The sequence below is a fragment of the Pogona vitticeps genome, chromosome 4, assembly GCF_051106095.1.
Source record: "Pogona vitticeps strain Pit_001003342236 chromosome 4, PviZW2.1, whole genome shotgun sequence".
Classification (NCBI taxonomy): Eukaryota; Metazoa; Chordata; class Lepidosauria; order Squamata; family Agamidae; genus Pogona; species Pogona vitticeps.
In genome coordinates, this window is record NC_135786.1 from 162,827,340 (window position 1) to 162,849,904 (window position 22,565).

A 22,565-nucleotide genomic window follows, 5' to 3' on the forward strand; every position below is an offset into this window, starting at 1 on the left:
ACCAAAGTGATAAAGAGACTAGGACAACCCTTTTGTAAAGAAAGGTTATGAGGGGGTTCTTTAGCTCAGAAAGAACTAAATAATGGAAACTCCTTAGCTTAGAATTGAGGCAAGTGAGTTGAGTTATGATCAAGGTGTCTACAATTATGCATACATAAAGAAATTGGATGCACCTTGATCATAACTCAGCTCACCCAGAATCATTGTTTGTAATCTTGGGGAAAACAAATCTCCTTCCATTGACATCAGGTTTTGATTATCTGCATTGAGTTTTGATTTCTTGTGGACGTAAATAGGTAAATGTTTGAGCATAGCTGTAATACTGTGAATTCCCAATTGAAATGTAGGTCTTTGTAATAGTGTACAATGATTACAGGAGATAGCAGGAGGAAAAGGTGGGTACTGACCCAGTCTGAGTTGCTTGACCCTTGGGATCTTGCATTATTAGTCTTCGTTGCATTTCATTCTCGAGCTGCAGTTTCTGTAAGAATATTGCAGCCACCTAGGACTAATTGCTGGGCCCTGGTTGACCCTTTCCCTTGATTGGCATGTCCTCTCACAGATAGTGGAGCTGCATATGAGGACAACCCAAGGAGAAGGAGGGTAACCTTTGATTTGAGAGAGAGAGAGAAAGAGAGAGTTGGGAATTGTGGTGTCTTATTTTTATCTCAAAGTTCATGTCTCAGTTCCTGATGAAGAAATGTTCTGTTTTAGATCCTGGTGCTCCTGTGAAACTGCCTTGTATGCCAGTCAAACTGTCGCCTCCACTACCTCCAAAGAAAGTCATGATCTGCATGCCTTTAGGGGGACCAGACCTCTCCCTCACATCCTATTCCACACAGAAGAGCTCCCAGCAAACAATGGCTTCACATCACCACACAGTTCTGCCGTCACAGTTAGCCGCACACCAGCATCAATACAGCAGCCACAGCCCTCACTTGCCTTCTGGATCCAGCACATTACCGATGCACCCTTCAGGATGCCGCATGATTGACGAGCTGAATAAGACACTAGCCATGACCATGCAGAGGCTGGAAAGGTAAGGGAGCCTTTTGAGTCACGCACTCTTCTTTCTTGTCTTGGCCTTCTTTTCTCTAGATCACTACAAAACTGTGCTGTAAGTGACAAGCGACATACAGGAGAGAAACTATAATTTAAAAATCAGAGTATCTTGTGCAAGGGTCTGTTGCCTTCATGCCTTCTTTTTATAGCCTTCCAAGAGGAATCTGATTGGCAGTGATGGGAACAGAGTGCTGGATTAGATGGATCTTCCATCTGAGCAGAGCTTAGAGAAGTTGCCCTTCTTTTCGATTAGAGTTCTCAGCATTCCCCAGCCATGGGGCATTTTGGGAGCTGAAATCTAAAGAATAACTTACCCAAACACTGAACATGATCCAGCAGGACTCTCCTTATGTTCTAATGAGCCCGAAATATCTGCCCACAAGGGATGCTGCATCTCAGTTTTGGCTCTGCCTTTTTTTAGTCAACCTCTGCTGAGAGCAAACATTCTGCCCTTTGTCTGTTTGAATCATTCACAGTGCAAATGTGTGCAAACAGTAGCATATCAGTTTACCTTAAGAAAATCCAGGTGTAATCCCTAGCATCTTCAAGTGGGGATGAGGGGGACTTCTGCCTGAAACCTTGAAGCATTCCTGCCGGGAAGTGTAGACAAGCCATCAGAGCTTGGCTATCTTCAGGTGGCTTGCACAGAAACGGAGTGGTGTGGGCCTCCCTGAGAGCAGATGGCAAGTACTGTCCATATATCTTTAGAAATAACATGTTGGGTAAGTATGACTGAAATATGGTTCCCATTTCTATACAGAAAAAAGAGTATGCCTGAGCTGTCAGTAGTCTGGCAAACAGCTTTCAAATCTCTTATGGGAATGGTGGTAATGCTGCCCAATTTTATTCTTGTCCTCCTGTCTATTTTTTCCATGCATAAATATTCACTGAATATTCACTGTTTTTTTGGAAAAAGGACAAAGCTACAGACATTGTAGAATATAACAGAGTGTGGACAAATTAGATGATTTCTGCTGTCTTTGAAATAATTGCTTTTTTGCATAAAACATGCTGTAGGAATTGAGGGGGCCATTACTGTAACATGTTTTCGAAAACTATTTGTTGTTAATTCATTTATCTATGTTACTGCAAGCAGAATTATTTGAGCATTGGATGCTCTCTAGATCATTTGCCAGTTTTACGAATTTTAAAAATAATAGCTATCAGTTCTATGGATTACACAGGTTTATGTTGACAGTGGTAATGATGTTACAGACACTACTGCTGCCTTCATTTTTATTCCCTCATATTTGTATCTGTATTTGTTCAGAATAGTGGTTCAAATGTTTAGTGATTATGATCATTATAGCAGCTTTTAAATGTAGTTGGATTATGCTTAGAAAATTTTTCTCGTGCCCTATTTGCTGCCTTCATTTTGACACAAAGCCCTGTTGATTAAGAAAATAAGTAAGGATTAAAAAGATAGTAACGATGACAACATTTTGGACCATTTTAAAGAATAACAAGTTTTACTTGTTATAAGCACTTGTAGACTGTAGTTAATGGCATCAAATGCACAATGTATCTGCTGAAGTGGGCAGTAGTACATGAAAGTTTATGCCAAATAAAAATGTAACTTGCCACATGGATCCTTGTTTGCTTTTGCTGCAACAGACTAACATGTCAACCCACATACAAATAGCTGGCATAATTGAAATATACACCAGCATCCAACTGAATATTTCTTCGAGTGTTGTCCAGTGGTGCAAATTTCAGTGGCAAGTTGTGCTAAGTTAATAAGTTGGTGTTTGCATTTATTGTTGCATGACATGTTGCACAACTGGTGTGTGACAGGAAATACAATGACTGATGACTTATTTTTATCTGTTGTCAGTTTTCCTCCAACATAACAGCGACCCTATGAATGAGTGACCTCCAAAACCTCAAAAATCTAAGAATGGGTGGTACTTTTTATTAGATCACTTAAAAAATCAAACATATGGCAAGCTTTTGTGGAGAAGATTCTATTTCATCAGGCTAAGCACCACCACATTCAAAGACAATCCAGGGAAATTGTAGATAAGAGCCCAAAAATTGATGGTAGCAATCTGCCCAGTCTGTTTGGAGAGGTGATTTCAGACTCAGGTAGCAGACATAATCTGGGTGTATGTGGTCTCCCTTGCAACATGATTAGAATTTTACACCCCACTCTTGAGACCAAAAGGTTTGCAAATTACTCTGTCCCCACCCACCCACTGCTTTTGAAACACAAAGTTTCTTTTTGACTGAAGGGCTGGGGAAAAAGGAACACAGAGACATAGCAGCCTCTCACACAAGGTCGGGGCTATGACCTGGAATCTCTTATTGCTAACCGTCCTACTAAGCTCTTGCAAACTCAGGACGATGCCTTCCTTTATTGACTTAACTAGCGGCAATTAGCTGCTGTGATTTATCCCCTCTTGCTTATCTGAGGGTGGTGAGTTATAGGACTCTGGCCAATATGTCTATGGCAAAGGGCCCCTTTCTAAATCTGGCTTGTGAAGGCAATTAATAGCAGCTGTCACATTTATTTTCATTAATGATTTAATGTTCATGTGCTGCTATTAATGCTAGTATTTCCAAGCCCCAGGTGCTAAAACACATAAATAAGGAGATGGTGAATTATGTGTCACCATTTATTGGTTTATAAGATTGTACAGTTCTGAAATATGTTGTCCTGCTTATTCAGAAGAAACAGTGGCCATAGCTTAGTGGCAGAGCAGATGTTTCACTAGGAGAAGGATGCAGGCAGGTTCAATCCCATCTCTCAAGATAGAGGCTAGTTAAAATCCTGCATTGAGAGCTGCTGTCTGGCAAATATTTAGTTGATGAGGCACTGGTCAGACTCAAAATTTGCAACGCTCCCTACCTTGGGCTGCCTTTGAAGGTAGTTTGGAAGCTGCAGCAAGTGCAGAAAGTGGCCAGGTGGTTTTTGGAACATCACAGTTTGATCATATGTCACCTGTCCTGGCGCATCTGCACTGCCTGCCTGTATGCTTCCAGGCCAGGTCCAAAGTACTTATGCTAATATTTAAAGGCCTTAATGGTTTAGGATCTTGTTACCTGTTTGGAGCACCTCTTCCTCGAAACGTCTAGCCATCTCCCCCGTATTTGTGGGTGGCAGCCCTAAGGGAGTCCCAAAAATCTTTCACACTCTTGGTGGTCGCTGCATCACTTTGAAACTCACTTCTATCTGAGGTACGATTAGCCCCATCCCGCCTTGGTTTTAGGAGACAAATTAAAACCTGGCTTTTCTCACAAGCCTTTTATGGCCTTACTCCAGAGTAATCTTGCCAATTGATTGGGTTTTTTTTTCCTTCTTCTTTTGCTTATGAACCTGCCCTGTTTTTGCTGCCTCGAATTATTATATTTAATATTTTGAAATATTTTATAGTCTTTATTTTTACAAGCTATTTTATTTTTTGTTATTATGTTTTCTGTTTACTGATTATGTGGGTGTTATTTGGGTTATTTGTACTGTGTCGTTAGGATTTCTTTGCTGCCCAGAGTAGTGGCTCCGGAAAGCAGTCTCTGGAGGCAAAATTTTTGAAACTGAGGTTGTCTTACTTTGGGCACATCATGAGAAGACAAGATTCTCTGGAAAAGACAATAGTGCAGGGAAAGGTGGAAGGCAGCAGGAAAAGAGGAAGACCAAATATGAGATGGATTGACTCTGAAAAGGAAACTATTGGCTTGAATTTACAAGAGCTGAGCAGGGCAGTTGAGGACAGGACATTCTGGAGATTACTCATTCATAGGATCACTATAAATTGGACGTGGCTTAATGGCATGTAACAACAAATATATGACAGTTGATGTCTGCGAAGCCAGAATGTGACAGTTAATGATTAATAAGACAAGAGTTAATTACAGTAAATTGCCCTGGGTTTCCCATGAATTTCCTGTAGGGCTGTTGATTCTATCCATAAAGTCCTGGTGTTAATTGCACAATCGGGTATTTTTACCATCCACGTAATTTAATTAGCTTTCTCACCATTGGACATACAGTTGATATTCGTTTTGCCAGACTAATACATGTCTTCGTTTCTATAAAGTATGCAAGTACCAGGATGTATATTTTTGTTAATAAACAGATGGCAGGTGATTTAATTTGCTTCTGTTCACAACTCCTAGTTGATCACAGGCTGCCAAAGGCTTAAGTTCCATCAGAGGAGGAGAGGCAAAGGAGCTGTGACCACATTAAGCTCGAAATCGGCTCACTTACACTAAATAGCTATTTTCCAGAGAGAATGCCTATCCTAGATTGCCATACGAATACTGAGCAAGAATGTAGTCTAGTATTCTCAGGTTTATATGGGATTACGACTGACCATCTCAAAATCAGAATCTCCGTTCATGGAAAAAAGGGAGGTAATGGTGCTATAACATGTTTAGGGAGCCTCATATGGGCTCTAAATAATCGACAAGAGACCTCTGCCCCTCTTAGGAGCAGAACAAATCAAATGGTTTATCATGTGCTGGTGAGATTCTTGTATTCAGCATCCTGATAATTTCAGATTTCATTTATTTAAAATAAAAGATTTTTTAGCCCCTCTGGATTTATAGGAAAGACTAAAACTAGGATAAAAAAGTAGTAATTAAATCAAAGATTTGAGGACAGGGCTACAGTTGCTTCCCCATATAGATACCTGGGGAATCATCGTGGATATTATATATGTGTGTGTGAGAAACATGCAGAAGTATGCAAAATTATAAACAAAATCACTCAGTGTTTCAAAGTTTTGATTTCACTGGTTCAGAGCTCAAGAGGAGGGGCACATGGCCCCAGAAAATTTCTCATAAGCCTGTAGCAGTACATTTAGTATCAGAACAATATCCCAATTATTTCACTTGCATTCACTGTCAAGATTATGTCAGTTAACTTCAGCACTCATCAGGAGATTAGAAAGCTTCATCCTGAAAAAGCAGGCACTCTTTCCATAATGTATGTGGACAAAGTATCTAAAGCGCTGACAGATCCTCATGTATTTCAAAGGTGTTTTGCCATTTCTCTGTTTTGGCAAATGTGCTAATGTCTAAGGAGATTAGTGTAGATTTTCGAGAAGAGACGTGATTCATTTTAAGATGTTGTTTCTACCAAGCAGTCTCTCTTCTGGATGTTTGTGACAGCATTGTCATTTTACTAGTCTCAAAATAAGCATTAAGCCCACATATTGCAGTACTGCAGCTAGCTTTAGATCTCTTGAAACTGCATGCATCTACATAATACGTAAACTACATATAATTGTATGACTGTTATCTATAGTGTGCTACTATGGAGTAAGCTCCTTTAAAGATATTTAGAATGCATTCCCGGGTGTACATTAATGGGATTATGCTTCACACATATGTAATATTATAATAATAAAAATGCTTAGGACTCACTCACAAGGAAGTAATATTGTTCAAGATAAAAGAATCTGAGTCCAATGGCATCTTTAACTATATTAATAAAGCATAAAATTTTATAGACGCTACCCTACTTGTTCAAATATCAGGTTTAATAACAGATTAATTTGTTTAAAAAACAAGCAAAGTGTGCTGCTTATATACTGCTCCATAGCACTTAAAGCACTCTATAGGTTTTTAAGTATGCAGGCTATGCATTGTTCCCCCTCCCCTGAGCTGGATACTCAATTTATCAACCGTGGAAGGACAGAAGACTGTGTTGGCTACCTGAATTCAGGATTGAACTCAGGTCGTGAGCCGAGTCTAGATTGCAGTACTGCAGTTTAATCACTGAACACAAAACACAGAATGCTGATATTTGGCAAAAATGAGGTGCAAGGCCAAAAACTTCAGAAAACAAATTGTGCTTATATGTCTTGCTTGAAAGAAAAATATAAAATGTGCTTCAGAGTAGCGGTGAGTACTCTGATAAAAGAACAAACTGAACTATATATATCACAGACGTGAGTACGCCCCCTCACATTTCATAAATATTTTAGTACATCTTTTCATGTGACAGCACTGATGAAATTACACTTGGCTACAATGTAAAGCAGTGAGTATACAGCTTGTATAACAATGTAAATGTGCTGTCCCCTAAAAAGAATGCAACACACAGCCATTAATGTCCAAACCGCTGGCAACAAAAGTGAGTACACCCCTAGGTGACAATGTCCAAATTGGGCCCAAGTAGGGGCCCAAGTAGCCGTTTTCCCTCCCTGGTGTCATGAGACCTGTTAGTGTCACAAGTCTCAAGTGTGAAGGGGAGCAGGTGTTACCTCTCTCACTCATTCAGACTGGTCACTGGAAGTTCCACATGGCACTTCATGGTAACGAACTCTCTGAGGATATGAAAAAATTAATTGTTGCTCTACATAAAGATGGCCTAGGCTATAAGAGGACTGCCAAAACCCTGAAACTGGGCTGCAGCAAGGTGGCCAAGACTGTACAATGGTTTAACAGGACAGGTTCCGCTCAGAACCGGCCTCGCCATGGTTGACCAAAGAAGTTGAGTGCCTGTGCTCAGAGTCATATCCAGAGGTTGGCTTTGGGAAATAGACATATGAATGCTGCCAGCATTGCTGCAGAGGTTGAAGGAGTGTGTGTGTGGGGGGGGGTCAGCCTGTCAGTGCTCAGAACATATGCCACACACTGCATCAAATTGGTCTCCAGAGCTGTCATCCCAGAAGGAAGCGTCTTCTAAAGATGATGCACAGGAAAGCCTGCATGCAGTTTGCTGGAGACAAGCAGACTAAGGACATGGATTTCTGGAACCATGTCCTGTGGTCTGATGAGCCCAAGATAAACTTATTTGGTTCAGATGGTGTCAAGCGTGTGTGGTGGCAACCAGGTGAGGAGTACAAAAACAAGTGTGTTGTGCCTACAGTCAAGCATAGTGCTGGGAGTGTCATGGTCTGCGGCTGCAGGAGTGCTGCTGGCACTGGGGAGCTACAGTTCATTGAGGGAACCATGAATGCCAACATGTACTGTGACCTACTGAAGCAGAGGATGATCCCCTCCCTTTGGAGACTGGGCCGCAGGGCAGTATTCCTACATGATAAAGACCCCAAACACACCTCCAAAACTACCACTGCCGTTATACAGTATATAATATATATAATATATAAGATGCTCAATAGGGTGGAGACATGCTTGGGCAGTCCATCACCTTTACCCTCAGCTTCTTTAGCAAGGCAGTGGTCGTTTTGGGGGGGTGTTTGGGGTCATTATCATGTTATCATATTGAGCATCCTGAAATGGGAAGTGTGCACAGTCTCTAACATCCATCAGCTCTGTGATTTCGTCATGGAGGAGTGGAAGAGGACTCCAGTGGCTACCTGTGAAGCTCTGGTGAACTCTGTGCCCAAGAGGGTTAAGGCAAGTGCTGGAAAATAATGGTGGCCACACAAACTATTGACACTTAGTGCCCAATTTGGACATTATCACTTAGGGGTGTACTCACTTTTGTTGCCAGCAGTTTAGAAATTAATGGTTGTGTGCTGCGTTATTTTGAGAGGACAGCACATTTACACTGTTATACAGGCTGTATACTCACTGCTTTACATTGTAGCCAAGTGTTATTTCTTCAGTGCTGTCACATGAAAAATAATACTAAAATATTTATGAAATCTGAGGGGGTATACTCACTGCTGTGATATACTGTAACAGTGGGATGGAGAGGTGTGACAATTTTCCCTTCAAATGCTTGAACCATCCTGGGACTGGTTCCTGCCAGCAAGCCAGGAATGAATGCTTCAAAGTGCTTTTAAGCGAGCGAGCGAGCGAGCGAGTGAGTATCTGTCTGTCTGTCTGTCTGTCTGTCTGTCTGTCTGTCTGTCTGTCTATCTATCTATCTATCTATCTATCTATCTATCTATCTATCTATCTATCTATCTATCTATCTATCTATCTATCATAACTATCAAATTATTGTATCTTATCACTAGAGCCGCATTTTTGCTAAAGTATTCCACATTACGTTAGTTGGAAGGCTGACATTTGATACCCATGCAATCCCAACTGCTCAGGTTCATTAGAAAAAAATAGGAATGATATATTTCATGTCATAGTTATAAGCCTCCTTTGCAACATTGGGCATAAGGTCTGCCTCATACTTAAGAGTAACCACAATATGGAAGTGTTACTTTAATGGACTACAATGTGTACAGTCCCTCAGGTGGCATTGGTCATAATAAGCTGGGGGGGAGACAGTCTAAAAGTTATAGTCTAAATAAAAGTAGTGTTTCTCAGCTCTGTGAGCTCCCTAGGTGGATATTATCAAGTTACATGACAGAATGAAGACAGAATTAGTTCCACTTTTAGAGACTTGAAATAGCCTCGGTTTTGATGAGGACCCAGTTCCAATAGTAGTTTAAAGTGTACCCTTTCTTGAAGGATGGAAACTATAAGGTCATTAATTTTTCTATCCTGATTTTCGGGCCCTTGATTCCAGAGGAGGCTTGGCAGAACATTCATAGAACCATCTGTTCCACATATTGCTGGACTGCAGCTCCCATTTCATATGCAATTTCATACCAATAACAAAATGTAAAAAACAAATTCATTTTCAGCATGAAGAGTTGAAGAAACCTCATGCTGGGATATGCAGGCATCATTTACTTCTTAAGGGAGTTCCATTTCTAATGACATGGTAACTGTGTAGTCTAGTTTGGATCTTAATTACCCAGCTGATACTCAGTGCAGACATGCAGATCTGTGTTTTTTAGATCTCATCCCACAAGAGGAAAAAGTATGCAGTGAGGATACTTCTGAACCATGGAAAGTATTTACCATAACCTTTTATGCTTAAGCAGCAAATAATTCCATTTTCTCTTTCTTTCTTGATTTCCCAAAAGCTCTGGTTTGCATGGGGGTGACAGTCTCACAAAAACTGGACCTGGGGGCCTTTCAGACATGAGACAAGTGCCAACTGTTGTGATCGAATGTGATGACAATAAAGAAAATGTGCCTCATGAATCTGACTATGAAGATTCTTCATGCCTCTACACAAGAGGAGGAGGAGGAGAAGAGGAAGAGGATGAAGAGGAAGATGAGGAAACCTCATTATTTTCAAGTAAGAATCTTCTGTTGTAAGACCAGAACTACTCTGTCATTTCTGTATTTGCATTGCTGGGCTAAACCTAATATACAAAATTCCCCAGGCAAATTCCAGGAATTGTGATTTAAACCAGTGGTTCTTAACCTTTGTTACTCAGGTGTTTTTGAACTGCAACTCCCAGAAACCCCAGCCAGCACAGTTGGTGGTGAAGGCTTCTGGGAGTTGCAGTCCAAAACTCCTGAGTAACCCAAAGTTAAGAACCAGTGATTTAAACAATAACAACTTTCCCAAATAGCATGCATATGTGGCTCTTAGTGTACAGGGAGAGAAACATTAGGCTTAGCTCTGTAATGATGGTGGTGTCCGGGAGTGCCTTTGCACAATTAAAATTAGTATCTTGGAGAGGTCTGACCTGGCGACAGCGACACATGCCTTAGTCACATCCTGACTGGAGTACTGTAACATGCTGTACATGCGGATGCCTATGAAAAGTCCTTAAAAACTTCAGTGAGTCTAAAATGCTGCAGCTGGTTTGTTAAGTGGGACTGGCTACAGGGATTACATAACTCCCCTGTTACAGCAGTTCCTCTGGCTGCTGATCCATTTCTGGGCACAATTCAAAGTGCTAATTGTAACCTATAAAGCAGTGGTCCCCAATCTTGGGCCTCCAGATGTTCTTGGACTACAACTCCCAGAAGCCTTCACCACCACCTCTGCTGGCCAGGATTTCTGGGAGTTGAAGTCCAAGAACATCTGGAGGCCCGAGGTTGGGGACCACTGCTATAAAGCCCTAAATGGCTTGGGCCCAAGCTATCTCAAAAACTGTATCTCGTTTTATGAGCCTGCCTGTCCCATCATCCTCCCAGAGGCACTTGGTGGGGAAGTGGATGAGAGCCTTCTCTGCCACTGCTCCCAGACTCTGGAACTCCCTCCCATGGGAGGCCAAGCTGGCCCCATCTTTTCGAAGCCCTTTCTCTTTCGAGAGACTTTTCCTTAGTGACTGACTGTGTAGGAGACAATAAACAGGATGGTTTATATTTAATTGCTACTAAATCTGTTTTTGTAATCTTTTTACCTAACATTTTAAATATAATGTTATTAATTCTACTTTCATATTTGAATAATGTGCTGTTTGTAGTTTTTAATATTGTGTTTTTAATGATGTAAGCCACATAGGGTCCTTTTTAAGGAGAGAGGCAGGGTAAAAATATTTAAAATAAAATGAATGAATAAAATAATATTTGCCTTTAGAAAAACTGCATTCTGAATAGATGAAAAGGCTTTTGAAATGGGCTTGTAGTTTACCAGTCAACATAAAATCTGTTCCTTGGAAACAGGAAGATTTTTAAAGCAACTAAAAAACAAAACACAACATGCATCTGATCACAAATGATGTGATATTTGGGATGAAGTTTAATATAAAACATTTCCCCAATGTTGTTTCTTTTGATCCAAGGTTCCCTTGCAATGAAAGTCTGCCGGAAGGATTCTTTAGCCATCAAACTAAGCAACAGACCATCTAAACGTGAACTGGAGGAAAAGAACATCCTCCCTATGCAGACTGATGAGGAGAGGCTTGAGCTGAGGCAGCAAATTGGGACGAAGCTTACAAGGTGAGAACAGTGGGATCTCCTGCCTTTCACCACTATTAAATGGGAAGGGAAGATATGCCCAAGGCATACTTTTCTTGGCTTAATGATGCAGGGATGGTCAAGAAAATATCAGTTTATCTGTGCTACTCACCTATATCAGCTTGATACCACCAACTATCATGATTGTCACCTTAAGGGATCACAGGATTTGTAGTTTGGTGAGATACTTAGGGTGCGACTACATTGACAAGTAACATAGGAAATGCTCCAGGACGTCCAATTCACATTGTTTTCCATTGACCACATGATTTAAAAGTTGGTGTGAATCAGCCCAGAATTTTCCTCCACAAATCCGCAGTTTTTCCCTCTGCCACTGGGACTTCTGCTTTTTTGGAATCAAGTGCCTTTGCATCAGTTCAGATGATGTGATTGCTTGAGCTGATGTGAAGTGGTTTGAAGCCATTATTTTTAAAGTTATTCCAGCCAGCTCCAGGAGCAGTGAGTGGGGAAACTGATTGTCATTGCAATCCTCCCCACACCTGGTCCCTGGGTCTGCTATCCACCCCCTTTCCCTTCTTTTCCCTTCTTTTCTTTTCATTTCAAGACTTGTTAATCCATCACTGGAGCAGCTGGACAACCAAAGAGAAAAAAGTAGGGAAGGAAGTTTTAAGGCAGCTCTTCTCTAACTATGCTTCCTGCAAATCTGGACAGCCAGAGCAGAGCAGAGCTACCTTCAAAGGCTGAAAACCTCCTTCTCTCTTTCTGCTGATCTTCCCCTCAGCACACACATATTTTCTTTTTTTCATCACCAAGTTGATCTGACACTAGGACAGCAAGCCTTTAAAAGTAAAAAAGAAAGAAATGGAGTGGGAAGGGAAGGAATGGGGTGGGAAGAGGGAAACAAGCAGACCCAGGCACCAGGTTTGGGGAAGAGAGGATTCAAATGGTTAACAAGCTGCAAACAAGGCTGATTTCCTCCCTTCTAACTTCTTTGTGGTCAGCTGAAGTGAATTAACCTGGGAAAACCTGACTTCCCAGGTGCAACTTCACAATGGATCCATTCACATTTTTCTTGCTATGCAGTCACACCCTCCAACGTCTTTGCCAGAGAGTTCCTGTGCATTTGCCTGGACTACAACTGAGAATTTTAGGTACCTCACCAAATCACAAATCTCAGGATCTTAGGATGGAACTGTGACTGTTATCATAGAATCAAACTGTTATTAATGTGTTGTTCAGGTAACACCTTTCAAATAGTAACTGTATGCCATCAATACAGTTCCATCTTATGGCATTGTTTTCTAGGTATAAAGTGGTCAACCATAGTTTACCACTCTCTCTTTGTGTTGGTGTCCTGGGAACAGGGAGTTTGCCTCAGGCAAATGGTGTCAGAAGAAATAATTTTGTAGGAGGGAGGGTGTTAGCAAAGTCAATTAATGGTATCTATGGATTGTTGACTTGACTATAGTTTCCACTTACACTACCTGCATTTAAAGAAATGTCAAGTTTAATGTTTTGTGAGGGGCACACTTGTACAGCAGGCTGAGGCAAAGAGGCAGTCCCGAAATGAGCAAAACCAGGGAGCTGGACAGGGGACAGATTGGATTTGTCTTCGATGTGGAAGAGATTGTCACTCTCGAATTGGCCTTCTCAGCCACACCAGACGCTGTTCCAAGACCTCCGTACAGAGCATGTTACCATAGTCTCTCGACACTGAAGGATGCCTACTACTACTACAAATTGCCCTCTTTTGTCTTCACCTGAAACCCATGCCTTAGGCTGTACAACCTGGCTCTTCTCCCAGGAGGCAAAGTGGAGAATCAGACTACCCATTCCTGGCTCAGCCATTGCATCTTAATAGTCACACTCTTAATTAAATCTTAGCAGACTCCCTCACCTCACTGTTTTCCTGTATATGGTTCTCTGCACTCCCTAAACCTCTTCCAAAAGATCCTTAACTCTTTCTTGTTGCAATCAACAGCTCTTAAACATTTGATGGCATAGCTGAAATGGTCCCTATGGGGATAAGGAGGAGCATAGTTACTCAGCTTGAGAGGGGATCTTAAAGGCAAAAGAGAGAGACGGCAACCCTTCTTTCTTTGACTTCAGTTCCATTATCACTTTTCAGCCTTTCATTTGTTCTGTTATTACTTCTTACTATTTAATATTTTGCAGTAGAAGAAAGTGTTGAAACAGTTACTGTAGTCAACCTCAACCCAATGGTGCTGCCTTTTGATAAACTTTATTCTGTTTCTGTAAAGCCAGTCTGAGAGCCTGCTGTGAAGGCTGCCCTTACAATCTTTGTTGTAAAGGCTGCTAAGTTAATTAATATAATGACAATATTCTTTAGCATTTGTCTTTCAAAAATGGGCACCAACAAGTTCAGTGTGCTTTTGCTTCTTCTTTATATAACACACCTTATTTGAATTCAAGGAAAATGCACATATCCATTTCCTTTGGAAACAAAATATTTCTTCATTATTTCCTCAGTATATTTCTCAGTATATTCTCTGAAAAACTATAGCATTGTTTCTCATGCAAGGGGGGGAAGATGCATCATGCATATCGAAATGTGTAGAATTTCTGCAAATGTATACAAGCTATTTTGTCTTCCTTCTGGCTGGTGCAATTTTAATGCTGATTAAAACGGCACAAGGACAGGGAATGTGATGCTCTCCAGGTGTTGTTGGAGCACAGTTCCCATCATCCCATGCTGCCGTGGATGCTGGTTGGGGATATGGAGAGTTTCAGTCCAATAACACCTGGCAAACCAATACTGTATAAGTATTTGTGTTGTTTGGATGGAAGAAGTTACTTTTGGTGTTGTAGAACTCTGAACTAACTGATCCATTCTGAGCCCTTTGGAAACCTATGAGGCTCCAGAGACAACTGCAGCTAATTTTCACAATTTTCTTAGGCAACTTGTGGTGCTGTACCTACTGTCCTGATGATACACTGTACAGCCCTGCTGACTGGGGGATTGTGGAAACTGTCAGTTTGTTCCTTTTGAACATGGGCATCCCGTGTCACTGTCGTGCTATTCATTGTTGATAGACAAGTGCACCGTGAATTTGTCTAATCCTTCTAAAAAGTGATCTAACCCTGCAGCCAGCCCATCACCTATCATTCTGGCTCTTGGTATACATAATTGTGTTTGTGTGTGTGTGTGTGTGTGAGAGAGAGAGTGATTGTGTGTGTGTGTGAGAGAGAGAGAGAGAGAAATACTTCTTCAAGTGGTTATCTCAACAGAGACTGGAAGGCTCATACAACAGAAGGTGGCAGTCTAGATACTACAGTGGTTTAAATTGATACAAGGAGTGTTGTGGGTAGAGTATCTTTTCCTTTCATCTCTCTTGATAGTTGCATTGGATGACCCGTTGTTCCATAGGTTCTAGAGAGGAGGAAGATTATTTCTCATTGACCAGGAAGTAAGTCCACCAAATCCTGATCATAGCTGTCTTCAAAACACCCCTGTAGCACCAGCTTAAGATGTGATGTGTTGTGTGATTATGTGCTGGTGCCTACCATCTACATCTTGAGCGTTCATTTTACGCCATAGAATATTTGGACAATTTCTTTGTCCTCTAATAATGTTTCTAAAACTTTGTTACTTTATCTGTCTTTCCTAATCACTGAGAAATCATCACATGATGACATAGATCTCAAACTAAATTAAAGAATTTAAACCTTTTGAGCCTATCAAGAAAAACTGAGATGCAAAACATGATTGCAGATGACAGTTTTAATAACTTTTCCACCAGGCTTCCATCATTCTAAAGCAAGTCCCCAGAGCCTCACAACAGCCAGCTGATTAAATTAAGGACATTATTTGCAAAAGAAACATAAAACATGGAGCAAAAGCCATACTGAATATAAGACTCCTTAGGAAATAATTATCCCTGTCAGCAGTGAACTAGATCTCTCTGTCTTCTCAATTCTAATCTGTATTTTGGATATTTAAATGTTTTATAAGATCCATGCTTGCTGCTTCAGCTTGGGAGCAAGCATTAGCAGAGGCCTTGGCAGATCAGAATTAGATTCTGCAAATACAGTGGCGCCTCGCTTGACGAGGATAATCCGTTCCAGCAAAATCACTGTAGAGCGAAATCCTCGTCAAGCAAAATAAAAAAGCCCATTGAAATGCATTGAAAACCGGTTCAATGCATTCCAATGGGCTAAATACCTAATCGTCCAGCGAAGATCCTCCATTGGGGGGCTATTTTCAGGTGCCTGTAAAGCGAAAAATCCATCTTAAAAACAGCGGGGAGCCATTTTGCACAGCGGGTGGCCATTTTGAGAGCCCCCGATCAGCTGATTTAAAACCATTGTTAAGCAAAAAATCGGTTCCCAAAGCAGGGAACCGATCATTGTTAAGCAAATTTTTCCCATTAAAACATCATTTTGCAATCACTTTCACAATCACAAAAACTTCATGGTCAAGTGGATTAGTCATTTAATGAGGTAATTGTTAAGCGAGGCACCACTGTAAATGGAGAGATTTCCATAACAGAAAATATGTTCACTGGATTACATATTGAAATCCCCATTTTGCAAGGCCAAGGGACCTATTTGTTGTAATTATTAAAATGGATCTGAGACATGAATCTGATAATCCTGTGAAGAAAGTATTTAGCTTTCCTTCTCCTTTGTCTCTCCCTTTTTTTAACTGCTGACCTGTTGATAGCTTGCTGCAACTGAGTGATGCATAGAAAAGAAGGAAGGATATAGAAATGATGTTGCATTTAACATCATATGTGTTCAGACCCTCAGAAATTAAACTATACATTTGTCATATTTATAAAGAAAGGTATTTGTTTGAAAGCAGTCTGTTTGTCATGTGTTGTTTTTTTTATTTTTGCACTTTCATGTCTTTTTCCTGTGCTTTGGTTTATAACTGGTAACAGAGAGGTAAGAGGAGGCTTAATTTGCCAAGGCAGGTATCTCTAAAGAAATTCTTTTGCTGTAGTGAAAACCTGTTAATTGCAAGGAAGACACTTGCCTCTTAGTGTTGAGTTTGACCTTGTAGAACAAAAATATAGGCCAGCAGTGGCAAAACTGTGGCACGCATGCCAAGCTGGCACACAGAGCCCTCTCTGTGGGCACGTGAGCCATGCTGATGCTGCCACACAAGCCGGGGCAGGGCGCCGTTCGCTGCCAGGGCTCAGCTCGAGCTCATCCCGCTGCCTCATCCCCCGCCCAAAGGGAATCTGCGAGTGGCGCTGGAGGAGGCGATTGGGCAGCGGTGGCAGCAACAGGAGGAGGCGGAGGTGAAGGAGGAGAGCCCATTGACTGCGGCTCTGGTGGCGCAGGAGAGCGAGCAAGCGGGGCGGAGCACAGCGCAGTGCAGGAAGCCCAGGCGAGGGCCCTGCCTATCTGCCTATATTTGGGGAGGGGGGAAAAGGTACCCCCTGGCCGCCCTTCAGGGGACACCTGCTGACTTGGGCACTTGGACTCAAAAAGGTTCACCATCACTGATATAGGCTATCATGTGAAAAGATCCGTTACTCCCACTCTGGGTCATCATTGTTGCATTATGTCAAGAGTGAGTAAATGTTAAGCCTCCCGGATGCTGTTGTCATCAGCACTAGCCAGCATAGCCACTAGCGATGTGATAATAATTGTTGTCCAACCATGTCGTCAGGACCTCAAGGCATCTATACCTATGTTGCATCGTTTTATGTAGCAGCACATTAAGAGAGCTGTGCTGCATTCATTTGTACAGTGGTGAGCCGGATATTATTTGGGAAGCCCACAAGCAGGACTAGCTCCCAGAATTCCCAGCCAGCCTGGGCACCCATCGTGGCTCCTGCCTAAGCAGGTTATAGGTCCAACAAAGAAGCCTGTCCAAGCTCTGCTCAGTGTCTGTACAGGTGCCTCCCAGCTCCCGTCTTTAAACCGTCACGCGATGCAGACTCCAAAGCTTGAACGTACTTTCCCCACTTCCTTCCTGTCTGGCTGGATTTCTCCCCTTTTAACAACTTTTCTGATAGATTGTTTTGCATAATTCAAAAGCATTTACTGTTTTGGCCTAATAAACGGTTTTATCCTAGTATACATACTGTAGATTCTGAGGGTTCTTCCTAGGGGCCCACACATCTACCATTGCCTGTCAAGAGACAGTTGTTATACAGAACACAATAAAGTGGATGTTGTTTAATTATTTTTATTTACAACCCAGCAACTCCAATGCAACTAAAATGCTTGAGAGCAGAGACCCAAATGTGTGCAGCTGGCTGTGCATTCTTTTTCCCATATCCATTCTTTTTACCCAAAGTGCCTGCTTATGCTCACAGATCTCCTTATTTGAGTTGGAACCCAAGTACAGCAATAATTTGGCTGCAAATATTTTTTTTCTCTTTGATGGCTTCTTTTTCTGCTACTGTGAATCCCTGTACTCTTGGTAGCAGCAAATATGATGCTAAATAATAATGACAAAAGTTACTACTCATCTAGACTAACTGTACGCCACAAAAGCATTGAGAACATTTAGGACATTCACAAAACATGGACTGATGTGTGAGCCTTGAAAATAATGTGCTCTCACACACGTACACAGACACATATGGACATTTCTGGCATTTGCTTACAAAGCCTTCTGTGATAGTTGTTCCGTTCAGTTGCAGCCTCTGAGCTTTAATCAATCCATTCTAGTACAGATCTCAAAAGGCATTTATTTATTGGAGCTGGCGTGCTTTTGAAGAGCAAACAAACAGTGGCTTGTTATTTTTTTTAATACTATTCTCCTTTGACATTTCCTTGCTAGGAATCTAATTTACAACAGGTTTCCAGTGGGAGTAGGGGAGTAGCTTATTTTAACATGCTTTATTAGAATTAAAGAATAGAATCATAAAGGCCAAAGCTTGTGCTATGTCTTGAAGGAAACACATCTACCTAAATCCAGAGACTAATGTGTAACTCTTCCTTCTTCATTGTGGTCTTCTGTGAATGCACACAAAAGGGGTTAAGTTAGCGCCAGCGTTGGTCCTCCTGGAATGTTCTCGAGCTCTGTAGGAAAAGAAACATCGTTTAAGGCTGCCTGTACTGCGCATGCTCCGCCCGCCCATTATTAGAATTAAAGAATAGAATCATAAAGGCCAAAGCTTGTGCTATGCCTTGAAGGAAACACATCTACCTAAATCCAGAGACTAATGTGTAACTTTTCCATTCTCCATACCCCTAATGCCATACTCCTGGATGTGCACAATTTCTAGTTATGTGCCTAGCCTTTTACATCTTATTGTGGGATAAATGAAAATTTTCCTGAGGTCAGTAAATGCCTCAGAATTGGCAAGTCTATATAGCTTGACTCTCTCTTTCACAGAGGAGACAATTCTGTTTATTTTTGATGCCATTAGAATCTTAACATATTCATCTAAAAATAATTATGGACCTAAATCCAGTTATTAGGCCCAATTAAACTTGACCTGTTGAATCAAAGGGAATTTTGTAATTCAGCACTTACATAAATTCTATTAATATTATAGATCTGCTCTAGTTGGGAATGACATTGGATTCAAGCCATGGTTATATTTTTTCAATATGAATTAAAATAATGCTACAATAGGAACTGTCAAATTGCTATAGAGAATGGTGGAATTTGGAGCAACCCAGGTTATGTTTAAGGGGCTCTTATCTGCAGTGTGATCTATTTTGCCGCATACTTGAGCAGACCTACAGTATTCAAAAAGGAATAGATCCTTCTCCTGTGAGAAGGATCTAGACAGGACTTTAGATTGCTCCGATTTTGCCCCTTTCAATTATTGGTACCCCTTCCCTATCCCTTTCCCTGCCTTTTGTTACAGATGTCATTCCACAGGCTATGGCAACTTTCCTGTTTGTTTGTTTGTTTGTTTGTTTGTTTGTTTGTTTTTAATTTAGTAAGTGGCATAGTACTACAGTGATACGTCAACTAGCCATGGATGTTCCCTTATATCTGAAATATCACAACATCATTTAGGAGAATATATTAAAAATTGCAAGGAGAAGAATTGAAGGGGAATTTCTCCACTGTCCTTTCTACTGTTACAACCTGAATACATCACAAAGTTGTAACCAAAGTGAACATTGCCTATAGCACTATGTATTTGGGAGTGAATTAAGCAACCACACAGACTGCAGAAAGAGATAGTCAGGAATACTCCCAGTTACATGAAATAAACTGCAGCCCTAGCACTGTGCCAGAAAGGAGCAGAACAGAGATGGGATAGATTGTTCTTTTTTAGAACACATGTGGTCACTAGAAAACAAGGTGAACCCAACTGCACCAAAAGAGAACCAAATCACCTCCATAGTTTTGTTGCTACTGCTGTTGTGTCTGAGGCTGCTGTACATTCCTCTGCTTTTCTTCCATTATAACTAAGGTGGTCCACATTCCAGCATTTTACAGTCTTTATTGCCTTGTAGGTAGTACTTCAAGCATTTCTTGCATAATAAAACAGGAAAACTCTAGTCCATTCCCAGATTCTAGAATGATAGTTTTTAAAAGTAATGTGTTAAATAACCCATTAATGTGAAGCCAGTAAATTTAATACATGTGTTACAAAAATAATTTCTTATGAACTATTACTTTTAAGCTCTGTCCATTCCATTTGTTAATGCCATACAGTTTCTGCAAGTAAACAACAGATATGAGAGCTTGCCTTTGAGGGTAAACTACAGCTCACAGCTGGCTTTTAACAGTACACAAACTGAATCATTCACTTTAGGTGGCCAATGCAGGTTCTCTCCATATGAGGAATGCAGGAAGGGAGACTGCTATTTTTAACTTTGCCTTGGGTGGCAAAATACCCTGGTTTACAAGATGGATTATACCGGTCTATCATTAGAGTTTAACCTACTTGAGGGGGCACAACTATATGGATGCTTGTTGGTTACTGTAGTGCCAAGTCTGAGAACTAGTACAGTACAGGGAGACCTAAGCCCAGCATCTTTTAAGATTTGAGATTATACATTCATTTATGGCATAAATGTTATTCGCTACTCACCACATAATCAGCCTTATTCATCCTCTGACAAGGTTCTTATTTCCCAGAGTAATTTTCACAGGGTAATTGTCTGATGCATAAGAGGCAATAACTTACGATGGCTCTTCCCTTGAGGACTAATTTGTAGCAGTTACCTATATTCACATTTTTGAAGGACAACTTTCATTAGCATGTAAACTCTTCAGAGGGCCTTTCTGAATAGCCAGTTTATTGTTCAAGCAACATGGAACATATTCAAGAGATAGGGAAGGAAGATCTTCTGTTGCTGAAATATCATTTCTTTCCACAATTTGAATAGAACTGTAGTTCTTTCCCTGTCTTGTTGGTTGTGATAGTTTGGAATGGGGGATAAAAAATGTTGTGGCACCTTAAAGATTAACTGCTACATTTTAATTCTGAAGAAGAAATGGAGTTGCCCACAAAAGCCTTTAAGATGCCTCAACTTTTTTGCCTTCTTTAATTTTTTTGTTTTGTTTTTGTCTGACATGCTAGCAGACACTAATATGGCTACCTCTTCTAGAACTGCAGGTGAATAAATGTCCCAACTACCTGCTGGATTGAATAGGTGTTGAGTGACACAAGGGGAGGTTACAAGTAGTGTCACAGAGAAATATGTGGAAAGATCCAGGCAGGAAGATTGTGGGGAAGCTCTGAGACAATGCAAAAGAGAGATCAAATCATCTGTCTTCCAACCTTTTAAAACAACAGCTAAAGGGACTACTGCCAAAGATGGGGAGGGGAGGGGATTTGACCCAGGTATACTGTCCATTATATACTTCTTTAATGTATAATATCAGTTGCAAAGAAAATATTTCCAAGCTTTCTTATAAAAGGTGGACTTCGTAGCAAATTAAATTATGCCTCCCCAATTAAAATAAAAACAAAAAAGTGGAAGCCATCATATTGCACTCTAACGAAATATCCACAATATCATATTCCCTTCACTGTGGATTAACTAATTTAGGAATACATTTCATAATGTAGCTCTGAATTGCCACTCTTCATTCTCTCAATATAAGCATGTATTGAGTGAATGAAAAGCAAACTGGTTGTATAACTGGGTATTTAAAACCTATCAAAAAGGGAACCATGTCCACTTAAGCAATCTTGCATTATAGAAGTATCAGCATGCTTTAGCTCAATAGAGTTAGGTAATAATTATTCCCAGGGGAAATGGGGCTCCATTTGACATGGGGATTGGGGGGGGGGAACCAACTGAAAGCATGCATTGTTTGATGTCAAGATGTTTGACAGGAACATCTATGAAATCTGAATCTAGACTTGAACATTTGGCAATGTGACAGTTTTACTATGCTAGCCAAGTTTATGACTGATTGACTGCAATGCTTCATTAAACACAAACCTCCGCCGTGCAACTGCTCATAGATTATGAAAGGATAACGTTTTCTCTTGAAGTAAAATGAATACTTTTAGATGCAAAGCAACAAGGACCCTAGCAGTCCTGCCAGTATTTTGCAAGAGAATGTAATCCTTAGAACAACAATATGTCCCAACCAGATCCTACCATCTCCCGGCCAGTTATGGAGGCTGTAGCTCAGTATATCTAGAGGGAGTCAGACTGGGGAGGGCTACCTCATCATTTCCAAAATCAATGAATCCATTCTTTTAAACCACAACTGACATCTTCTTGATCTACCGGAAACACATTCATTCTTTACCTTTGCCAGGAGAGAAGTACCTGTATCTGTTTTAATGCCCTTGCATTTTACTATATTTTTATTTAATTTATAATTTTAAATGTGCACTACCTTGGAAGCTTGTGCTGAGGCCAAAGGATGGAGTTTAAATCTTTTGCATTAAATAAATAATAATAAAATATGATTATCCTGTTTGCAACCACAGATGCCTCGAGGCAATTAAGGGTAGGATTGTGAATCTCATTTTGTATGGTGTTACCTGTTTCCCAAAACAATTGGAAGT

The 22,565-nt window shown here is 40.8% G+C and overlaps 1 protein-coding gene across 12 annotated transcripts in view; it reads left to right on the forward strand.

Annotated features, from left to right (window-relative positions):
* Positions 1–22,565, forward strand: part of PHACTR1 (phosphatase and actin regulator 1) — a 325,437-nt gene that overhangs the window by 278,098 nt on the left and 24,774 nt on the right. For all 12 annotated transcript variants that reach the window (XM_072998617.2, XM_072998621.2, XM_072998618.2 and 9 more), the window contains 3 exons: positions 715–1,039; positions 9,846–10,063; positions 11,505–11,661. In XM_072998617.2, the coding sequence (XP_072854718.2) occupies positions 715–1,039; positions 9,846–10,063; positions 11,505–11,661 (700 nt within the window). The remainder of the gene's footprint in view (positions 1–714; positions 1,040–9,845; positions 10,064–11,504; positions 11,662–22,565) is intronic.